The sequence below is a fragment of the Phyllostomus hastatus genome, unplaced genomic scaffold (assembly GCF_019186645.2).
Source record: "Phyllostomus hastatus isolate PE091 unplaced genomic scaffold, TTU_PhHast_1.1 phas_contig_64, whole genome shotgun sequence".
In the NCBI taxonomy this organism is placed as follows: domain Eukaryota; kingdom Metazoa; phylum Chordata; class Mammalia; order Chiroptera; family Phyllostomidae; genus Phyllostomus; species Phyllostomus hastatus.
This window is the reverse complement of record NW_025333928.1, coordinates 2319571-2343115: the sequence shown is the minus strand read 5'-3', so window position 1 is coordinate 2343115 and position 23545 is coordinate 2319571. Positions and strand designations below refer to the sequence as shown.

Here is a 23545-nt window from a genome sequence, read left to right as displayed (position 1 = left end):
ATGTGAATGGATTAAATGCTCCAATCAATAGACATAGGGTAGCTGACAGATAAGGAAACATGACCTGAACATATGTTGCCTACAAGAAACCCACCTCAGAACAAAAGACATACACAGACTGAAAGTGAATGGATAGAAAAAAATATTCCAAGCAAATGGACAGGAAATAAAAAGCCAAGGTAGCAATACTTATATATTAAAAAAAATAGACTTCAAAAGAAAGGACATAAAAAGACACACAGAGGGACACTTTATAATACTCAGGGGAAGAATCCAAAAAGACATAAACATTGTAAACATATACACACACAATATAGCCATACCAAAATATATAAGAAAAATCTTGGAGGACTTCAAAGAAGATATAAACAGCAACACACTTATACTAACAAATTTTAACACCTCTGTGAACAATGGATAGGTCTTCCAAACAAAATCTCAACAAGGATATTGTGCCACTGAAAAACAAACTAGATCAAATGGAATTAAATGATACATATAGAATCTTTTATCACAAAGAAAAAATACACATTCTTTTCAAATACACATGCAACATTTTCAAAGATAGACCACATAAAAAGACACGAAGCAAACTTCAATAAATTCAAGAAATTTGAAATTGTATCAAGCATTTTAATGGACAAGGGCTTGAAACTAAAATTTACCTCAAGGATAAAACCTCAAAAACATTCAAACTCATGGAGAGTGAATACCATGCTATTACCAATGAATAGGTTAAAATTATATCAAGGAAGAAATAAAAAATTATCTAGAAACAAATGTAGATGAACACGCAATAGTCCAAAACCTATAGTACACAGCACAGGCAATCCTGTGAGGGAAGTCCCTAGTGATATAAACCTACATAAAAAAATAAAACCAAATAAAATAAACAACCTAACCTACTTGTACAAGAACTAGAGAAACAACAAAGTACAGAGTGACCAGAAGGAAGGAAGTAACCAAAATCAAAGCAGAATTAAATGACATAAGACTAAAAAAAAAATCCAAAAGATCAATAAATCCAGGATCTGGTTCTTTGAAAAAATAAAATCTACAAGCCTTTAAGCACACTCATCAAGAAAAAAAAAAAGAAATGGCAAAATCAGCAAAATAAGAAGTGAAAGAGGAGAAATTATAACTCTTACTACAGAAATATAAAGGATTGTACGAAATTACAATGGAAAACTATATGTCAAGAAATTTCAAAACATAGGTGATGGATAAATTTCTAGAAAAATATAGTTTTCCAACACTGAATCAAGAAGGAGCAGAAAGCCTGAACAAAGTGATAACAGATAGTGAAATGAAAGGTATAACCAGAAAACTCCCAGCACACAAGAGCTAACCCCTATCCTTCTAAGACTATCCAAAAATTCCAAGAAAAGGAGACTTCCAAACTTTTTATGAGGATAGCATCATCCTAATCCCAAAACCAGATAAATACACAGCAAAGAAAGCAAACTACAGGCCAATATTGCTGATGAATATAAATGCTAAATCCTCAATAAAATATTGGCAAACCAAATCCAGCAATACATTAAAAATACCAGACACCATGATCACATGGGTTTCATCCCAGGAATTCAAGGAAAGTACAATATTCAAAAATCAATCATTACAATAAATTACACAAACAACAGGGAAGATGAAAATGACATGATCATATCAATAGATGTGGAAAATGCATTTGATAAGATACAGCACCGATTTATAATCAAAACACTCAGCAAAGTGGGAGTAGGGGGAGCATACCTTGACATAAAAAAGGCCATATGTGAGAAACCTACAGCCAATATTATAGTCAATGGAAAAATATACCTTTCACAATAAGACCAGGAACAAGGCAAGCATGTCCACTTTCACCAATTCTATTCAACATAGTACTAGAAGTTCTAGCCACAGAAATCATACAAGAAAAAGAAATAAAAGACATCCAAATTGGAAAGGAAGAAGAAAAATTGTCATTGTTTGCACATGACATGTTAGTGTACATGAGCAACCCTATAGGCTCCACCAAAAAAACTATTTGACCTAATAAGTGAATTTGGCAAAGCAGTGGGATACAAAGTCAATATTCAGATATCAAGAGAATTTTTGTACACCAACAACAAAATATCAGAAACTGAAATCAGGAAAAAAATCCCATTTACTATAGCAACAAGGAAAATAAAGTACCTAGGAATAAGCCTAACCAAGGACATAAAAGATCTACACTCAGAAAACTACACAACACTGAAGAAAGAAATGAAGGAAGACACAAATTAATGGAAGCATGTACCATGTTCATGGATTGGAAGAATTAACATTATCAAAATGTCCATACTACCCAAAGCAATTTATAGATTCAATGCAATTTCTATTAAAGTACTAATGACATATTTCACAGATATAGAACAAACATTTCAGAAATTTATATAGAACCATAAATGTCCCCAAATAGCTGCAGCAATTTTGAGAAAAAAGAGCAAATAGGAAGGATCACAATACCTGATACCAAACTGTATTACAAGTCCCCTGTAGTCAAAACAGCCTGGTACTGGCATAAGAACAGACACATAGGCCAATGGAACAGAATAGAGAGCCCAGAAATAAACCCAAATCTCTACAGTTAATTAATATTTGACAAAGGGGGCAGCAACACAAAATGGAGTAAAAATAGCCTCTTCAACAAATGGTGTTGGGAGATCTGGACAGCAACATGCAAAAAAATGAAACTCGAGCACCAACTTACACCGTATACAAAAATAAATTCAAGGTGATAAAAGATTTAAATATAAGTTGTGATGCCATAAAAGTCATAGAGGAGGACATAGGTAGGAAAATTTCAGATATTGCACAGAGCAGAGTGTTCACTAATTTGTCCCCTACAGCAAGGGGCATAAAGGAAAGAATAAACTAATGGGATGTCATCAAATTAAAAATCATCTGCATGACTAAAGAAAACATCAGCAAAATGAAACAGCAAACCAAACATATGGGAAAATACATTTCAAAATAATACCTTGGTCTCGGGTTTGGTCTCCAAGATATATAAAAAACTCACCTGACTCCACTCCAGGAAGACAAACAAACCAATTTTAAAAATGGGCAAAGGGGACTGCCAGCCAAGATGGAGGCACAGGTAGACACACTGTGCCTCCTTGCACAACCAAGATAGGAACAATTTAGAAACTGAATAACAACCAGAACTGATAGAAAATTGAACTGTATTGAAGTCAGACAACCAAGGAGTTAAAATAGACATATTCCTACAGACTGGTAGGAGGGGTGGAGTTGGGCAGCTGGGCAAGGGTCATGGTGCAGAGAGCAGAGAACATTGGGAACAGGGGCATAAGGCATCCGAGGCACTCAAGACCACAGCACAAGGACCCTGGGGGCAGAAGTGGCAGCTGGCAGACCCTGGCCAAGGGATGGCAACCAGCAGACCCAGCGAGGTGGTGGTTGCAAAGCAAGGCACTGTGCACAACCCAGGATCCCAGTGCTGGGAAATAGAGACTTGGGGCACTGATTGAAAACACCTGTGGGGGTTGAGGTGCAGAGAGAGACTCCTAGCCTCACAGAAGAGGTCATTGGAAAGTCCCATTGGGTGCAAAAGCCCACCCACATGGGAATTGACACCAGAGGGGCCCAGTTTGCTCAGAGAGCAGAGCAAGCACCATTGTTCCCTCTTGGACCCCGCCCAGACATACAGCATCACAACCCAGAGACTGGGGTGCCCCGCCCTGGTGAACACCTAAGGCTCCGCCCTTCATACATAACAGGTGAGACCAGCCCAAAGGAAAAAAAAAGGATGGCTCAAACAGAAGAACAAATGAAAGCCACAGAGCCCATACTTTTAAGCAACTGAGAAATAGCCAGCCTATCAGACGCATAGTTCAAAGCACTTGTGATCAAGATGCTCACAGAATTGTTTGATTTTGGTCACTAATTAGATGAAAAAATGAAGGCTATGCTAAGTGAAATGAAGGAAAATGCACAAGGAACCAATAGTAATGGAAAAAAAAACTGGGACTCAAATCAATAGAGTGGACCAGAAGGAAGAAAGAAACAACCAAACAGAAAAGAATAGAGAAATAAGAATTTTAAAAAAATGAGGGGAAGCTTAGGAACCTCCAGGACATCTTGAAACATTCCCACATCCAAATTATAGGGGTACCAGAAGGACAAGAGGAAGAGCAACAAGTGGAAAACTTATTTGAACAAATAATAAAGGAGTATTTCCCCAATCTGGCAAAGGAAATAGACTTCCAGGAAGTCCAGGAAGCTCAGAGAGTCCCAAAGAAGTTAGACCCAAGGAGGAACACACCAAGGCACATCATAATAATTACATTAGCTAAGGTAAAAATAAAGGAGAGAACCCTAGAAGCAGCAAGAGACAAGGGTACAGTAACCTACAAAGGAGTTTCCATCAGACTGTCAGCTGATGTCTCAAAAGAGACCTTACAGTCAAGAAGGGGCTGGAAAGAAGTATTCCAAGTCATGAAAGGCAAGGGCCTACACCCAAGAGTGCTCTATCCAGCTAAGCTTTCATTTAGAATGGAAGGGCAGATAAAGTGCTTCTCAGATAAGGTCAAGTTAAAGGAGTTCATCATCACCAAGCCCTTATTTTATGAGATGTTAAAGGGACTTATCTAAGAAAAAAAAGATAAAAAACATGTATAGTAAAATGACAGCAAACTCACAATTATTAACAACTACACCTAAAACAAAAACAAAAAGAAACTAAGCAAACAACTAGAACAGGAACAGAGCCACAGAAATGGAGATCACATGGAGGGTTAGCAACATGGGAGTGGGAGGAGGAGAGGGGGAAAAGGTACAAAGAATAAGTAGCATAGATGGTAGGTAGAAAATAGATGGGGAGGGCAAGAATAGTATGGGAACTGTAGAAGCTAAAGAACTTATGACACATGGACATGAACTAAAGTGGGGGAATGTGGGTGGGAGAGAGTGTGCAGGGTGGAGGGGAATGAAGAGGGGGTAATGGGACAACTGTAATAGCATAATTAATAAAATATATTTTAAAAAATAAATAAAAATAAAAATGGGCAAAGGATTTAAACAGGTACTTTTCCAAGGAGGACATATAGAGGGCCCAGAGACACATGAAAGCATGCTCAGCATCATTTGCCATCAGAGAGATGTAAGTTAAAACCATAATGAGTTACCACTTCACACCAATCAGAACAGCCATCATAAGCAAATGAAGAAACAAGTGCTGGAAAGGTTGTAGAGAAAAGGGAACCCTAGTGCACTGTTGGTGGGAATGCAGGCTGGTGCAGCCACTGTGGAAAATAGTATGGAATTTCCCCAGAAAACTGAAATGCAACTGCCTCTGACTCAGTAATTTCAATGCTGGGATTATACCTTAAGAGTCCTGAAACACCAATTCATAAGAATCAATGCACCCAACATTCATAGTAGCACAATTTACAATAGCCAAGTGCTGGAAGCAACCTAAATGTCCACCAATAAATGAGTCGATGAAAAATCCCGTGGTACATTTATCAACACAATGGAATACTACACAGCAGAAAGAAAGAAGGAGCTCCTACCCTTCTTTCTTTCCACCCAACAGGATGGAAGGAACTGGAGAGCATTATGCTACATGAAATAAGCCAGGCAGTGAATGGCAATTATCATATGATCTCACCTGTAAGTGGAACGTAGTCAACAAAACAAACAAGCAAGCAAAATATAACCAGAAATACTGAATTAAAGAGGAAACTTAGTGACCAGAGGGGTGGGGGGAGAGTGATAATGAGCAATAGGGGAAAGTCAGTCAAGGAACTTGTATAAAGTACAAATGGACAGCCTCAGCTGCATATCTCAGTGGATTGAGTGTGGACCTGTGAACTAAAGTGTTGCTGGTTTGAGTCCCAATCAGGGCACACACATGCCTGGGTTTCCAGCCACATCCCTGGTAGGGGACACTCAACAGGCAACCACACATTGATGTTTCTCTCCCTCTCTTTCTCCTTCTTTTCTCCTCTCTCTAGAATGAATAAATAAAATCTTTTTTAAAAAAGAAAAGGACACATGGACAACGACAAAGGGGGTAGATTTGAGGGTGGGGAGTGGGGATAGGTCAAGCAGGGGGCCTGAGATAGGAGGAAAATGGATACAACTGTACTTGATCAAAAATTTAAAAAATTGCCCACTTAATAAAACCAGTGCAGGTCTCAACAAATACTAAATAGTGAATTTCATGCAAACCATGTTTTCTACAGACACTACAATAAAATTAGAATCCATCAAATACATTTATATATATATAAATATATATATACATTATATATACATTTATATATTATATATATTATATATATATATATTATATATATTCAGAAGGTATCCTGCCATGTCATATGAAAAATAGAGACATATATTGAAGACACAAGATATAGGAAACATTGTACATAGGACAATGATGCCTCAGTCCTGTTCAAAGTTGGTGCCTTGGGACCTCACACAGTTTTCCCATTCTCCATCAGCTGCCCTGTTGTATTCTCCTGAATCTCATTAGTGGTCTGAAATCTCTTCCCTTTCAAAGGTGATTCTAGTTTTTGGAAAAGCCAGAAGTTACAGGGTGCCAAATCTGGGCTGTAGAGGGAGGGGTGCTGAACAATCTGGGTCATTTGATGTTTTGCCAAAAACTCTGCATGAGACATGCTGCATGAGCACATGTGTTATTGTGATGAAGCTGCCAATCAACTATTGCCCATGCTGGGATGTTCTGAATCACCTAAATAGTTTCTGCATAGGAATGTTCAAGCTTAATGCAAAATTTGATGCAGATTCACTGCTCTACTCATTCAGTCCTTTTGAATGTGACAGCCACACAGTACACATTCTCACTCAGCAGCATCTACTGCCCCCACTGACTAGTACAGTGAAACTGTCATTGTTCATGCATGAGGCATTCCAGTCCATTCTCCTCGGCTGCCAGGTTAGATTGATGTCACTCAAACCATTCTCATTATATTAACAATGGCTGGACATTTTATGAACAGACCTCATATATATATGTATATATATACATATATATATATATTCATTCTCTAGTGGTATAGTTTTACATACTTTTTCTCATCAAATATATACCATTTTGCACTGAGTTTTTTCTCTTAATTCACCATACATTTTTTCTATATTGTTAGAAAATCTTTAATATGTTCAGATACTAGTCCACTGAATTGAGGTGAAGTTCTATTTTTGAAATCTGTAACTGTTTAGTCCTCATCTCTCTTTGTCTAAGTCTTTATTCTAAAATAAATTATTTGCCTTCTCTGAGAAAGTACAAAGCTTTCATCTGCAGTTTCCTCACAATAGTAATTAGCCCCAAGAGTCAATGTTCATTCCTTTTTTCTGATTTCTATGAGACTCACAGAAGCTGTAGAAGTAGCTTAGAGGGTAACATTATTTAGCTGCAAAATAAATTTTTAGTTTAGCCCAGAGAGTGCAATATCCAAACATGGTTGTGGATACTTTGGGAACAAGGTAATGTTGTTCCTCAATTTATTTTTGCATGAGCCACTTTAAGCACAATTGCATTCATTAATGCACTCTAAAATTAAACATAATCTACAACCTGAGAAAGGACTTCTCAAAGACAGATTATTTGTAGTAGAATGCTAAGTGCCAATATAACAAGGAGTCTGGTACCAGATGAAGGTGATGGTGGTGATTATGGTAATAATGAGAAGAATAGTAAGGATGAGGATGGAAGCAAAAGAGGAGGACAGAGCGATTATACAGGAGAGGAAGAAGGACTGGAGATTCAGGGTAAGGAGGAGAAGGAAAGTTTCTTGATTCCAGTAGTACTTACAACTTGGACTCCAAATTTCCTATGAAATGGTAAAAAATGTCCCAGCTGTTTTTGAAATGGTAAAGATCCTGGAATCCTTTTGGCATTTTCTTGGGAAAAAATCTTCCTTGAAAGAAGGGATGGAGAGGGGAAGGGGAAGTAGCAAAAAAATCCTGAACTTGCAAATCCTCCCTTCAGGATGAGGGTGAGAAAGAGAGTGGAACTTGGAGCTAAAATACCTGGAATCCATATGATCTTCGGCAAGTTACTCCAGCTATTTGAGTCTCCATTTCTTTGTGGATAAAATTGGGGGACATTGCTCATGATCATATCATCATTACTTAAGCTAAGTGGGACTTAATAAAAAAGTAAACAGCTCTGAGAGGAGGAAGATGGAGGCGTGGTAGGAGGGAGCAGATTCCACTTTTCCCTACACATGGGAGAAAAACTACCTGATCTATGGAGGAACAGAGCAAAAAGCCAACAATATCACAACATTTATGAAAATAGGAGATCAAAAATTATAGCAGACATTGAAAAACCAGACTATAAGGAGACTGCTTCAGGATAATAAGGGCCCAGAGATCAGCACCGGGGACCAGGGAGGCTGCAGCCTGAGGCCTGGTGCTCCCGAGCATGCCTCAGGGCACTTGGGAGAGAGCTGGGTCAACCACTCCCTCCACGGCCAAACAAGGATTGAGCAGCACCCGGAGAGGCCTCATTGCTTGAAGGCACAGAGAGGGGAGTGAGGACTGAGAGACAATCACACAGGGATTGTGAGCACCTACACATAGCCCTGGGAAGAGCGTGTGTCCCAGCCCGTGTGACCAAGGGCAGCCTGGTTGTGCGTCCACACCCCCAACTCGGACAGAGTGTGGTTTTGTGGAAGACCCAGACCCAACAGCCCTGAATACACAAAAAGTATGGGCACTCTACAGGATCCCTGGTGCCCACAGCCGAGAACTTAGGGAAGCGCACACCCTTCGGGATTCCCAGAGCTGACACCATGAATCCAGAAAAGGCACAGGTGCTCTGTGAGATGCCAGAGCCTGCGGTGGTGAGCTACAGAGAGTGTGCTTAGGAGTGCGCAGACCCACACCCAGGGCCCTGTGGAGAAGCACCAGACCACATCTAGGGAGAACACATGGCTAGCCCTGAGGACAGTACCCAAGAGGCTGAGTTCTGCCAAAAAAGGGAGAAAAGAAATTCCAATTGCCCCTCAGCCTGCTGAAGCCAGCAAGAACAGAAAAACTGGTTTGGCCAGTAAGAAACCAACAACAGGTGTTTGTTTTGTTTGTTTGATTTTGTCTTTTTTAAAGTAACTTTTTATTTTTTAATTCTTATTATTTTTATATTTCTCAATTCCTTATGATTCTCTTTCTTTCACTCTAGTGTTATTCCTTCTTTTCCAAATTTATCTCTTCTTCATTCCATCTTGTGCTTTTTTTCCCTTTTTTTTAATGAACCTGCAAGGTATTGCATATTTGTATTATCTTTTTATTTATTATTCTTACATTTTTATTTTAATAGTATTTTCATATTCCTCTTCTTTCTGTCTAGTCTTCTATGCTTGGCTGATTATACTGTATCGTTTGATAGGTTTCCCCTGTTATCTCATTCATAGTGTATTGCTAATTTACTGTCCTTCATTTGTGTTCCATTAGCACAGTACTCAAGGTTCTATACAACCTATTCTTGTTATCTAGATCTCATAGATTCTGTCATATGATTATTGCTGTAATATTACTGTAAATAAGACCTATTCCATACAATTGTAAATACTACACAACACCCCTCCCAGATCTCAGCCCACTTCACGGATTCCCAAATTCTATTACTGTAGTGGTTAACTCTTTCTCTCACACACTACACCAATTTACTATTCTTTACTCCCACCCTACCTCAGAATCTGACCTCTCCAAGCCTCACTGCTTTCTAGATCCAACTCACAATCCTTTCCTCCCCAGCAAGAGTCTTACCTTCTTTCCATCCTTTCTAAAAAGTGGCTAGTGGGGTGGAAGATCATGGTTAACATAATACATAGCCAAAGGATCTCCTATCTCTTCTCTACTGGCTACTACTGTAAATATCATACAATACTCTCTTGCTGTCTTAAACCATTTTGCCTTACTTCTCCAACAAAAAAGTAGGTGGAAGCTGTGAACACCAGGATACCTGGAGACTGCACCACTGAATCTCACAGAAGTTCACACCATAAACCCAGGGAGCAAGACAGATCAATTTAAGAAACTGAACCTAACAAGAAGAGTCTCACAAACAATGGGAAGACAAAGAAACAACCCTCAAATGGAAGGAAAGGAGGAAGCCTCAGAAAGAATGCTAAATGAAATAGAGGCAACTCAACTATCAGAGACTGAGTTTAAAGAAATGGTTATCAGGAAGCTCAATGAACTCACAATGAGCTACCACAAACTACAGGTAAGCTACAATGAACTCACTGCAAACTATATCAACATGGAAAAGGAAAGAGAAACTATCAACAAGGGCCAAGAGGAAATGAAGAATACAATTTCTGAAATGAAGAACACAGTAGAAGGAACCAAAAGCAAGATTGATGAAGCAGAAGATTGGATCAGCGAGCTAGAAGACAAAGTACAAAAACACACCCAGAAAGAGCCAGAAAAGGAAAAGAGGCACAGAAAGAATGAAGCCAGATTAAGAGAAATGCAAGACAGTATGAAATGTAACAATATCCGTATATTAGGGATACCAAGGAGAAGAGGAAGAGCAAGGGATAGAAAACTTATTTGAAAAAGTAATGATGGAAAACTTCCCTAATTTGATGAGAGAAAAAGGCACACAAATCCAGGAAACACAGAGAGTCCCAATCAAGAGGAAACCAAAGAGGTCCACCTCAAGACACATCATACTTAAAATGGCAAAATTTCAAGACAAGAGAGAATCTTAAAGGCAGCAAGGGAGACACAGGAAGTAACATACAAGGGAGCCTTGATAAGGTTAGGAGCTGACTTCTCAATGAAAACACTCCAAGACAGAAGAGAATGGCAAGAAATATTCCAAGTAATGAAAACCAGACGTCTGCAATGAAAAGTACTTTACCCAGCAAGGCTCTCAATCAAGATAGAAGGCCAAATAAGAAGTTTCCCAGACAAAAGAAGTCCAAAAGAATACACCTCCACTAAATCAGCTCTGCAAGAGATGCTAAAGGGACTGCTTTAAGGAAAGGAAGAGAGAGAGAGAGAGAGAGAAATGAATAAGTACCTATCAATAATAACCTTAAATGTAAATGGACTAAATGCTCCAATCAAAAGACATAGAATAGCTGGATGGATAAGAAAGCATGACTCACAAACATGCTTCCTACAAGAGACCCACCTCAGGATAAAAGACCTACACAGGCTGAAAGTGAAGGGTTGGAAACAACTTTTCCAAGCAAATGGACAGGAAATGAAAAAGCCAGGGTAGCAATACTCATATCAGATGAAATAGACTTGCAAAAATGTGCCATAAAGAGAGACCCAGATGGTCATTTCATAATACTCAAGGGAAGAATACACCAAGAAGACATAAACATTGTAAACATATATGCACCCAACATAGGAGCACCCAAATACACAAAAAAAATCTTAGAGGACTTCAAGAAAGATATGGACAGCAACACAATTATAGTGGGGGATTTTAACACCCCACTATCAAAAATGGACAGATCTTCCAAACAAAATTTCAACAAAGATATTGTGGAATTGAACAATACCCTAGATGAAATGAACTTTACTGATATATACAGAGCCCTCTATCCCAAAGAAGCTAAATACACATTCTTTTCAAATGTACACAGAACATTTTCAAAGATAAACACATGATAGGACACAGAACAAGCCTCAACAATTTCAAGAAAATTGAAATCATACCAAGCATTTTCTCAGATCACAAGGGACTGAAACTAGAAACCAACCCCAAGGAAAGAAATACAAAACACTCAAAATCATGGAGATTTAATAGCATGCTACTAAACAAGGAAAGGGGCAAGAACAAAATTAGGGAAGAAATCAAAGTTTCTGGAAACAAATGAATATGAACTCACAACAACCTAAAACTTATGGGACACAGCAAAAGCAATTCTGAGAGGAAAGTTTATAGCTATACAGGCCTACCTTAAAAAGATAAGAAATGTTTCAAACAAACAACCTAACCCTAAGTCTACAAGAACTCAAGAAACAACAAAGACACCCCCAAAGCAAGTAGAAGGAAGGAAATAAACAAGATCAGAGCAGAATTAAGTGGAGATGAAAAGCACAATTCTAATGATCAATGAATCCAGCAATTGGTTCTTTGAAAAGATAAACAAAATTGACAAGCCTTTAAGCAGACTCATCAAGAAAAAAAGAGAGAAGACCCAAATAAACACAATCAGAAATGAAAGAGGAGAGATTACAACAGGTAGCACAGAAATACAAAGGATTGTAAGAAATTACTAGGAAGACCTGTGTGCCAAGACATTTGAAAACCTAGATGAAATGGACAAATTTCTACAAAAATATAATCTTCTAAAACTCAATGGAACAGAAGCAGAAAGCCTGAACAAACCAGTAACAGCAAAAGAAATTGAAGCAGTAATCAAAAAACTCCCAACACACAAAAGCCCTGGACTAGATGGTTTCACAGGAGAATTCTACAAAGCGTTTTTAAGAAGAGCTAACCCCTATCTTTCACAGACTATTCCAAAAAACCCAAAAAAGATGGAAGACTCCCAAACTCTTTTTATGAGGCCAGCATCATCCTAATCCCAAAACCAGATAAAGACACAACAAAGAAAGAAAACTTTGGCCAATATCACTGATGAACACAGACACTAAAATCCTCAACAAAATATTGGCAAACTGCATCCAACAATACATTAAAAAGATCACATCATGGCCAAGTTGGATTCATCCCAGGGATGCAAGGATAGTACAATATTTGCAAATCAGTAAATGAAATACATCACATAAACAAAGCAAAGACAAAAATCACATGATCATATCAATAGATGCAGTGAAATCATTTGATAAGGTACAGCACCCATTTCTGGTAAAACCACTCAGCAAAGTGGGAATAGAGGGAGCATTCCTCAACATAATAAAGGCCATATATGAGACACCTACAACCAACATCATACTCAATGGGCAAAAACTAAAATCTTTTCCACTAAGATCAGGAACAAGACAAGGCTGTCCACTTTCACCACTTCTATTCAATATAGTACTGGAAGTTTCAGCCACAGTGATCAGACAAGAAAAAGAAGGTGGTGAAAGGCACCAAAGGAATCCAAATTATAAAGGAGGAAACTGTCACTGTTTGCAGATGACATGATAATGTACATAGAAAATCCTATAGACTCCGCCAAAAAGCTGCTTGACCTAATAAATGAATTTGGCAAAACAACAGGATATAAAGTCAATATCCAGAAATCAAAGACATTTTTGTATACCAACAATAAAACAGCAGAAGCAGAAATTAAGAAAAAAATCCCAATTGATATAGCAAAAAGAAAAAGAAAATACCTAGGAATAAACTTAACCAAAGAGATAAAAGACCTGTATTCAGAAAACTACACAGCACTGAAGAAAGAAATCAAGAAAGACACAAACAAATGGAAACATATACCATGCTCATGGAATGGAAGAATTAACATCATCAAAATGTCCATACTACCCAAAGCAATTTACACATTCAATGTAATACCTATTAAAATACCAATAGCATATTTCACAGACATAGAACAAACACTTCAAAAATTTATATGGAACCATAAACGACCCTGAATAGCTGCTGCAATTTTGAGAAAGAAGAGTAAAGTAGGAGGGATCACAATACCTGACACTAAACTATATTACAAGGCCACTGTAATCAAAACAGCCTGGTACTGGCAGAAAAGCAGGCACATGGACCAATGGAACAGAACAGAGAGCCCAGAAATAAACCCAAGTCTCTACAGTCAATTAATATTTGACAAAGGGGGAAGCGACATAAAATGGAGTAAAATTAGCCTCTTCAACAAATGGTGTTGGGATAACTGGACAGCTATGTGCAAAAGAAAATGAAACTTGAGCACCAACTTACACCTTACACAAAAATAAATTCATGGTGGGTAAAAGACTTAAATATAAACCATGACTCCATTAAAATCCTAGAGGAGAACATATGCAGGAAAATCTCAGATATTTCATGCAGAAACCTTTTTAGTGACATGTTCCCTAGAGCAAAACACATAAAGGAAAGAATAAACAAATGGGACCTCATCAAAATAAAAAGCTTTTGCACAGCTAAAGAAAACAGTACTAAAATTACAAAAGAACCAACTGTATGGGAAAACAGATTTGCCAATGATACCTCCAACAAGGGTTTAATTTCCAAAATATATAAAGAACTTACACAACTCCACTCTAAGACAAGTAACACAATTTAAAAGTGGATAAAGGACTTGAACAGACACTTCTCCAAGGAGGACATATGGAGGATCCAGAGACACATGAAAAGGTCTTCAATATTGCTAGCCATCAGAGAGATGCAAATTAAAACCACAATGAGATACCACTTCACACCAGTCAGAATGGCCATCATAAACAAAGCAACAAACAACATGATGTAGAGATTGTGGAGAAAAGGGAACCCTATTGCACTGTTGATGGTACAACCACTATGGAAAACAGTATGGAATTTCCTCAGAATACTAAAATTGGATCTGCCTTTTGACCCAGCAAATCTGCTGGGATTATATCCTAAGAACCCTGAAACACCAATCCAAAAGAATGTATGCACCCCATTGTTCATAGCAGCACAATTTACAATAACCAACTGCTGAACGCAACCTAAGTGCCCATCGGTAAATGAGTGGATCAGAAAAGTATGGTACATTTACACAATCGAATTCTGTGTAGCAGAAAGAAAGAAGTAGCTCCTACCATTTGCAACAGCATGGATGGAGCTGGAAAGTGTTATGCTAAGCGGAATAAGTGAAGCAGTGAAAGACAAATACCATATGATCTCACCTTTAACAGGAACCTAAACAATAAAACAAAGAAACAAGCAAAATATAGTCAAAGACACTGAAATAGAGGACAGGCTGACTGTGACCAGACAGGAGAGGGGAGGGAATTTCAGGTGAGAATGGAAAGGGTTTACAGGAACAAATATAAAGGACACATGGACAAAAACTAGGGTTGGGGGGTGGAAATGGGAAGGAGGTGGGGAGGGATGGTGGGTTGGCTGGATTGGGAATAAAAGACAGAAAACTATACTTGAACAATGATTAAAATAAAATTTTTAAAAAATTAAAAAATAAAGAAACAGCCAAATAGAACCATAGACATGAAAAAAGAGAACAAACTGACATTTAGGTATTTCACTTTAAGAGACCCTTCTGCCCAGATACCACTTCGTTTTGCCAATGGCACAGACAAAAACAAGGTGAACAGTCCTCCAAAGGCAGCACTGTAAGAGATTCTCCAACCAATGTTTCTCCTCCTCCACACAAAGTGATGGCATTATCACCTCCTGCTTGATGTGTTTATAATTTGGGGCCTCTGTTGCTTTTTTAGCCATGACCTGACAGCTGGGTGGTCAAAACAGATGTTCTATCCACCATGGAGTTCAATCTTAGCCAAGAAGATGGACAATTCAATTGGATGGAGAATTCACCTACAACTTCAACCTACCTATAAAACAGTCCTGTTTTCCTTTGCTCAGACAGAAGAAAAGAAGGGACAAAAGTTAGTGGTAGTTGATACTTGCACTCTACCCCAAGAAACACCAATGCCAGCAAAGTAGAAACCAGACTTCTCCCTTATTGTTCTGGAAAACCATTCACTTCTAATTTGGAAGGAAATACAACAGTTTGTGCAACCCAGAAACACATATTTTTATTAATGAGATTGACCATGCACCTCAAGAGATTTGGCTTTCTTAAGCAGACTGTTCTCCAAAGCTATTCATGTCTAATTACAGAGGAAATTAAATTCACTTGCATAGTAGAAGCATATTTTTATTTCATAAGAAATAAAAGATTCAAGCAGAATATTTGCTCTTAACAAAGTTGCTTTATCTAATGAGTATCTTATTATGCATTTTAATAAAGAGAAAAGCAATACAGAAAGTAAAGAGAATTACAAAAGCCTATTGTTGCATGGAAAACTTATAGGAATCAGAAGAAGGGTAGAATAAGGCATATTAACACAATACTGTAGGTGTTAAACTTGGATTTATAAGACACACATCTGGTGAGGAAAAGACATTTTCAAATGCATTTTTCAGAAAATCACTTAGACGTGTTTTTTCCTCTTCAGCATAGTAATAAAACTCCACAACCAATTTGATGTTGGGTTTTCCTACTCAAAAGAGATTTTACAACCCCACTTCTCATTTGAACCCATATATCACTCTTAGAATACGGAGTACTTTCTTTCTTACATCAAAGGCCATTGGCATTATTTTCCTTAGAAACATTACATACAAATATGAAACAATCAAAGGAACCATTGTCTGCCCCTTTGTTTTCCTTCTTCAAGTGAAAACATTTATAAAAATATTTAGGTGGGTAAGTTGGCTATTGAAATTGTAATGTCCCAGTGTCGCAGGTTTGATTCCCAGTCAGGGTACATGCCTGGGTTGCAGGCCGTGACCCCCAGCAACCGCACATTGATGTTTATGTATCTATCTATCTATCTATCTATCTATCTATCTATCTATCTATCATCTATCATCTCTATCTCTATCTCTATCTACCTCCCTTCCTTCTCTAAAAATAAATAAATAAAATCTTTAAAAAAAAAAAAGAAATTGTAATGTCCCTGAAGTGTTGGTTAGGTTTAATTTATTCACATGAATTTCAAGCCATTCAATGCTCTAGTTTTAATGTCAGAAAAGCAGACAGAGCTGTTATTGTACCATCTGGTTTTCATGAGGAATCTCTTGGCATATCTTGAGTGTACATTTTATAAATGCTACAGCTGGGTGGTCAAATTCTCTATAATGTGCATACTGGGTGGTCTAATCAGAGACTATGAATTTAAAGTCTATATGGATTAAACCAGCTTTGTTAGCTGGACAAATTTCCTTTTTCTTATGATTTTTCCCTTCCTAATTAATTATTGGTTCTGTCAATTGAAGACTTCGATCATCTATAGTAATCATATAACCTGAAACATCATCCAAAGCTTAAGTTCCAGAAAAACTACAGGAACAATGATTACTAGAAGGTCTGTATTAGTGCCATTTTGTTTTAACATGGCAGTTTACCACAAGGGTGGCATGTTATAGCACCCTATAGCAAATCATCAGATGCCATCAACACCATTCAACTGTCTCCAAGCTGATAGCAGGGCTAGGAAGACAAACAAATGTAAATGCCAAGCATTGTGTTGAAATAAAACCAGAATACAGCAATGGTTAGGAACACTGGTTCTTAAGGCACAGGCTGACAGACATGCAACCAGAAATTTGATCCAACCATTAGCTTGGGCAAATTACTTCTCTCTGAGCCTCGGTTTCCTAATTCATAAAAATGGAAAACAAAACCTTTCAAAATAACTTTCTAATTATTCACTGGGCTGTTACAAGTAATTACGAAGTTAATATTTGTAAAATAATTACACAATGAATGGTGCAGTCAGTACTCAATGGATGTACATTACTACCAATGTCAGTGATGGTCATACTAGAAGCAGAAGTAGGGTGGAAATAGTTGTGCTGGTAGTGGAAAGGTAGAGAAGTCCTCCCTTCTTTAGATTAATTGTAAATGTATAATTGCTATATTTTCTTAAACTATTTCTTTCCTCTGCATTTTTCTTCTCAGTCACAACTGGGACCTATTTTTGTTTGTTTGTTTGTATTTGGCCCTGATCCTTGTCATGATACAGTGAAAGGGGAATATGTTTTACAGTCACACAGAGTTGTATTTCAAGCTGGGAATTTGTATTCATTTTCTCAGGCTGTCATAACAAAGACCTCAAAACTGGGGTCTTAAACAGAAATTTATTTTCTCACAGTTTTGGAAACTAGAAGTCCAACATTGAACTGTCAGGAAGGCTGGTTTCTTCTGAGAGATATAAAGGAAAGAGTCTGTTCCAAGCCTCTCTCCTTAGATTGTAAAACTCCACCTTCTCCCTGTGTCTTCACAAGGTCTTCCTCCCGTACATGTCTGTGTTCCAGTCTCCTCTTCTTACAAGAACATCTGTCATATTGCATCAGGGCCCCACTTACACACTTGATTCTGAGGTACTGAGGATTAAAACTTCAATAACAATAAGAAGCATAAATGGTAGGTACAAAATAGACAGGGGGAGGTTAAGAATAGTACAGGAAATGGAGAAGCCAAAGAACTTTTATTTATGACCCATGGACATGAACTAAGGGGAGGGGGAGAGAATGCTTGTGGGAGGAAGGGTGCAGAAAGGAGGGTAGTAAAGGGGAGAAAAAAATGAGACAACTGTAATAGCATAACCAATAAAATATACTTAAAAACAAAACAAAACAAAAGACTTCAACTTCAATTGGGGGTATGGTGGGGGAAACATTAAGATCATAAGGCTTTCAGCTTAGTAACTATCAACTGGGAGGCAAAATTTATTTCAAGGACCCTTCATTTCCTTTTTATTCCTACCTCAAAAGTCTATGCATTAGTGTCTAGCACAAGATATATACACAGTGGGCCTTAATAAAAATCTCCTTCCCTCCTTCCTGCAGACTCACCAAATCACACGGTTTTCAAGAACCACTATTCCTTCCCAGTACTCTGTTTGAAATGTGAATGATAAAGGTGTGGATTACAAGCCTGCAAGGGACCCAGAGAGGAAGGGGTGGATTACAGAGATGCCATGAGGGGAGATTTAACATAACTCAGCTGTTACCTAAATAAGAGACAATCTTCAAAAAATGAGCTGAGTTCCAACCTGTGATACCCTGATTAAGATAAAAATTCCAGAGTGTTTGGTTGTTTAATTAGCTTCAGTCATGTGCCTAGCCCTCAACCAAAGGGTGATGGACACAGCTTGACTAAAAGTATCACCAAAATGATATCTAATGTGAAAGAGACTTACTTCCCTACAGCCACATCATGGTTACATTAACAAAAGAAGAGAAAAGGAGATGGGCAGAGAAGAATATACCTGTCTGTTTTCAAGCTTAGTTACGTATGCTTAGATTTTATGTATTGTATAACTACTCATTTGCTCTCCCCCTTCAGAGAGCTAGCCCCTTAAATATAGAATCTTTGAACTCTCACAAATGTGCCCATTGCATCTCTTGAGACTTCAAACTTTCATGGTTGCTCAGTAAATGCTCCCATAGGAGGATATCTGCTGTTTCATAATTTAAAGCTAGGGTGAGATAGGAATTCTGAAAGGATGCTAAGCATCACTAGCCATCAGAGAGATGCAAATTAAAACCACAATGAGATACCTCTTCACCCCAGTCAGAATGGCAATCATAAACAAATCAACAAACAACAAGTACTGGTGAGGTCGTAGAGAAAAGGGAACCCCAGTACACTGTTTGTGGAGATGCAGATTGGTGCAGCCACTGTGGAAAACAATATGGAATTTCCTCAGAAAACTAAAAATGGAACTGCTTCAGGACCCAGTGATCCCACTGCTGGGATTATACGCTAACAATTCTGAAACACCAATTCAAAAGAACTTATATACCCCAATGTTCATAGCAGCACAATTTACAATAGCCAAGTGCTGGAAGCAACCTAAGTGCCCATAAGTAAATGAGTGGATCAACAAACTATGGTACATTTACACAGTGGAATACTACTCAGCAGAAAGAAAGAAGGAGCTCCTACCCTTCGCATCAGCATGGATGGAACTGGAGAATGTTATGCTAAGTGAAATAAATCAGGCAGTGAGGGACAAATACCATATGAGCTCACCTATAAGTGGAACCTAATCAATAAAAGAAATAAGCAAGCAAAACAACAAGAGAAATTGAAATTAAGAACAAACTGACAGTAACCAGAGGGGAGAGGGAAGGGGGGTAACAGAGGGAAAAAGGGGAAGTTGTCAAGAAACATGTATAAAGGACCCATGGACAAAGCCAAAGTGGGGGAAGGATTGAGGGTGGGAGGTGGGGGTGGGAGGGGTGGGTGGAAAAAATATAAATAAATAAATAAATAAATAAATAAATAGTCATAGCTACCTATTGCTACAATTGTGTTGCCTAACAAACCCTCCGAACTAAGTGGCTTAACCATAAGCACTGATTTAGCTCACAGGTCTCTAGTCAATTGGTGCATCCTTCTGTGCTCAGTTAACCTTGGGCGGATTTACCTCTTCTTTCATCATTAGTGAACTGATGAGTAAGCTGGGGAGTGGTTGCTCTAGGATGATTTTGACTACATGGTCTGCCTCTGCTACTTGTGATTGTCCATCACCTGGCAGGCTAACCTTGGCCTGTTCTCATGGTGCATGAAAAATGCTAAAAAACAAAGCTTAGGTGTAACAGGCCTCAACAGACCTAGTCTCAGAACTGGCAAATCATAGCAACAAGAAAAATAAAGTACCTAGGAATAAACCTGACCAAGGATGTAAAAGATCTACACTCAGAAAACAGTTTCTACAAAACTGAAGAAAAAAATTAAGGAAGACACAAACAACTGGAAGCACGTACCATGCTCATTGATTGAAAGAATTAGTACCATCAAAATGCCCATGCTATTCAAAGCAATTTATAGGTACAATGCAATCCCTATTAAAGTACCAATGACATATTTTACAAATATAAAAGGAACACTTCAAAAATTTATATGGAACCATAAATGACCCCAAATAGCTGCAGCAATTTTGAGAAAAAAGAACAAAGTTGGAGGGATAACAATACTTGATATCAAACTATATTACAAGTCCCCTGTAGTCAAAACAGCCTGGTATTGGCCTAAGAACAGACACATAGGCCAATGGAACAGAACAGAGAGCCCAGAAATAAACCCAAGTCTCCATGGTCAATTAATATTTGACAAAGAGGGCAGAAGTATAAAATGTAGTAAAAATAGCCTCTTCAACAAATGGTGTTGGAGATCTGGACAGCTACATGCAAAAAATGAAATCTGATCACAAACTTATACCATACATAAACAATAAATTCAAGGTGGATAAAAGGCTTAAATATAAGTTGTGACACCACAAAAGTCCTAGGGGAAGGCATAGGCAGGAAAACCTCAGACATTCTATGCAGCAATATTTCACCAATACGTCCCCTGGAGTAACAGACATAAAGGAAAAAATAAACAGATGGAACCTCATCAAATTAAAATGTGTCTGCATGGCTAAAGAAAACAGCATTCAAATAAAAAGAGAACTAACTTTCTGGGAAACCATATTTGCCAATGATACCTCAGACAAGGGTTTATTCTCCCAAATATATAAAAAACTTACACAACTTTACTCCAGGAAGACAAAAAACAAATTAAAAAATGGACAAAAGTCCTGAACAGACACTTCTCCAAGGACAAACACAGGACCCAGAGACATATGAAAAGATGATCAGCAACACTAGCATCAGAGAGATGCAAATTGAAATCACAATGAGATACCACTTCACACCAGTCAGAATGGCCATCATAAACAAAGCAACAAACAACAAGTGTTGGAGAGGATATGGGGAGAAGGGAACTGTAGTGCACTGTTGGTGGGAATGCAGACTGGTGCAGCCACTGTGGAAAACAGTATGGAATTTCCTCAGAAAACTAAAAATGGAACTGCCTTTTCACCTGGCAATTCCACCGCTGGGATTATACCCTAAGAGCCCTGAAACACTAATTCGAAAGAACCCATGCACCCCAATGTTCATAGCAGCACAATTTACAATAGCCAAGTGCTGGAAGCAACCTAAGTGCCCATCAGTAAATGAGTGGATCAACAAACTATGGTACATTTACACAATGGAATACTACTCAGCAGAGAGAAGGAAGGAGCTCCTACCCTTCACATCAGCATGGATGGTACTGGAGAGAATCATGCTAAGTGAAATAAACCAGGCAGTGAAAGACAAATACCATATGATCTCATTTTTAACAGGAACCTAATCAACAAACAAACAAGCAAGCAAAATATAACCAGAGAAATTGAAATTAAGAACAATCTGACAGTAACCAGAGGGGAAGTGGGAGGGAATAATGGGGGGAAGGGTTTTCAGGAACAACTATAAAGGACACATGGACAAAACCAAAGAAGTGTGGAAGCAGTGGACCGAGGTGGGGATGGCTGGGGTAGGTGGGGAATGGTGGGGGTAAATGCAGACAACTGTAATTGAACAACAATAAAATATTTTTAAAGAAAAAACTGGGGAATCATTACTACTATTACATTCTATTGGCATATTCAAGGGAGAAGGAGGCTGAGAAAGGAGAGTTGGGAACAGTCTGATGGTAAAGCACAGTTGCAAAAGATAGGAATATGGGGAGAGGGGATAGACTGGGACCTTTATAATCAATCTACCGTATCCTTCAAAACAAACATTTAACATGTTTTATATTTTATCAACTGAAGGAATGTTGCATTGTTGATGGGAACATTTCCTCTATTTCTGTCTTGACCATTACCCTAGCTGTTAATGTCTGTATGTAAATGAGTTTGTATTTAGAACTTCTGAGCCTTCTCTCTTATCCATTTATCTAAGATGCCCTATCTGTTTTTGTTTATTGACTTAGAGAGATATAGAGAAACAGAGAGACATCAATTTGTTGTTCCACTTATTAAGCATGTTTTGGTTGATTGTTGTATGTGCCCTGACTAGAGATCAAACTTGCAACCTTGGCATATTTGGACAATGCTCTAACCAACTGAGCTACTTGCCCAAGGCCTAAGTTGGCCTGTCTTTATAGCTACAGGTCAACAAAGCCTTTTATTCTTCTACCCTAGTTCTTTCAGAATTCTTCACTGTAAGGAGTTTCATTCAATTTGGATCTGTCTAAATATCCAAAGGGGAAAACGACATTAACATTGTACAGTTACATTGTTAAAAGAACTACCATGTGATGTTCAAGAAGATTCTCATTGACCTAATCTAATTTTTCCAAGTTAAATTCATGTTTGATATTTGAAAGCTATTTTAAGCTATAGTACCATACTGGTAGAAGTTTCTTATTTATCTCATACTGCTGAATTCTAATAAATGCCATCTTGTACTTTTAAAGCTAAGTGAACTGCAAGAGAAGCATAAAGTTTTAAAATACTCCCTCATGCACACATATGTGCACACACACAAACACACAGAAATTAATAATTAGAAGGAGCTTGGGAACAAGCATCAGGACCTGATTTCTCACTGAAGCTCTCCTACTCACTTGCTGTATGACCTTGGGCAAGTTACTAAAACTCTTAGGCTTCACTTCTTCACTTTACAGTAGGGACCTGAACCCTGGCACTGTACTTTTATATCATGGGCATTATACTTTTATATCGTGAAGTTTGAACTCAGGGACCTTTGATTCTATAGGTTCTATAGCTTCTATAGATCATTTGTATACAAATCAGATTGACTGTTCTCATTTTAAAGTGATTTTAATTGACTTAATTCAGTCAGTACAGAAATAAATCAAATCATAAAATCAGGAATCTTCCATCTCCCTGTTCCTATTCCTAGGGATGATATTCCCAGTAGAGCAAGAGCACAAACAAATCATAATAAATGACAGTGGTAAAGTGCCCAGCTAGCTAGCCAGACTAGGGTGAACTGCCTTTAGACCTGCACAATCTGCCCCCAGGGTCACACTGT

General features: G+C 38.1%; 2 protein-coding genes across 4 annotated transcripts in view; one reads left to right on the top strand and one right to left on the bottom strand.

The window, feature by feature from the left end:
- Window positions 1-23545, bottom strand: part of ANKS4B (ankyrin repeat and sterile alpha motif domain containing 4B) — a 113583-nt gene that overhangs the window by 29174 nt on the left and 60864 nt on the right. The window lies entirely within an intron of this gene.
- Window positions 7635-23545, top strand: part of ZP2 (zona pellucida glycoprotein 2) — a 29968-nt gene continuing 14057 nt past the window's right edge. The window contains exons 1-2 of the mRNA XM_045848810.1: window positions 7635-7788; window positions 8749-8867. Of these exons, the coding sequence (XP_045704766.1) occupies window positions 7635-7788; window positions 8749-8867 (273 nt within the window). The remainder of the gene's footprint in view (window positions 7789-8748; window positions 8868-23545) is intronic.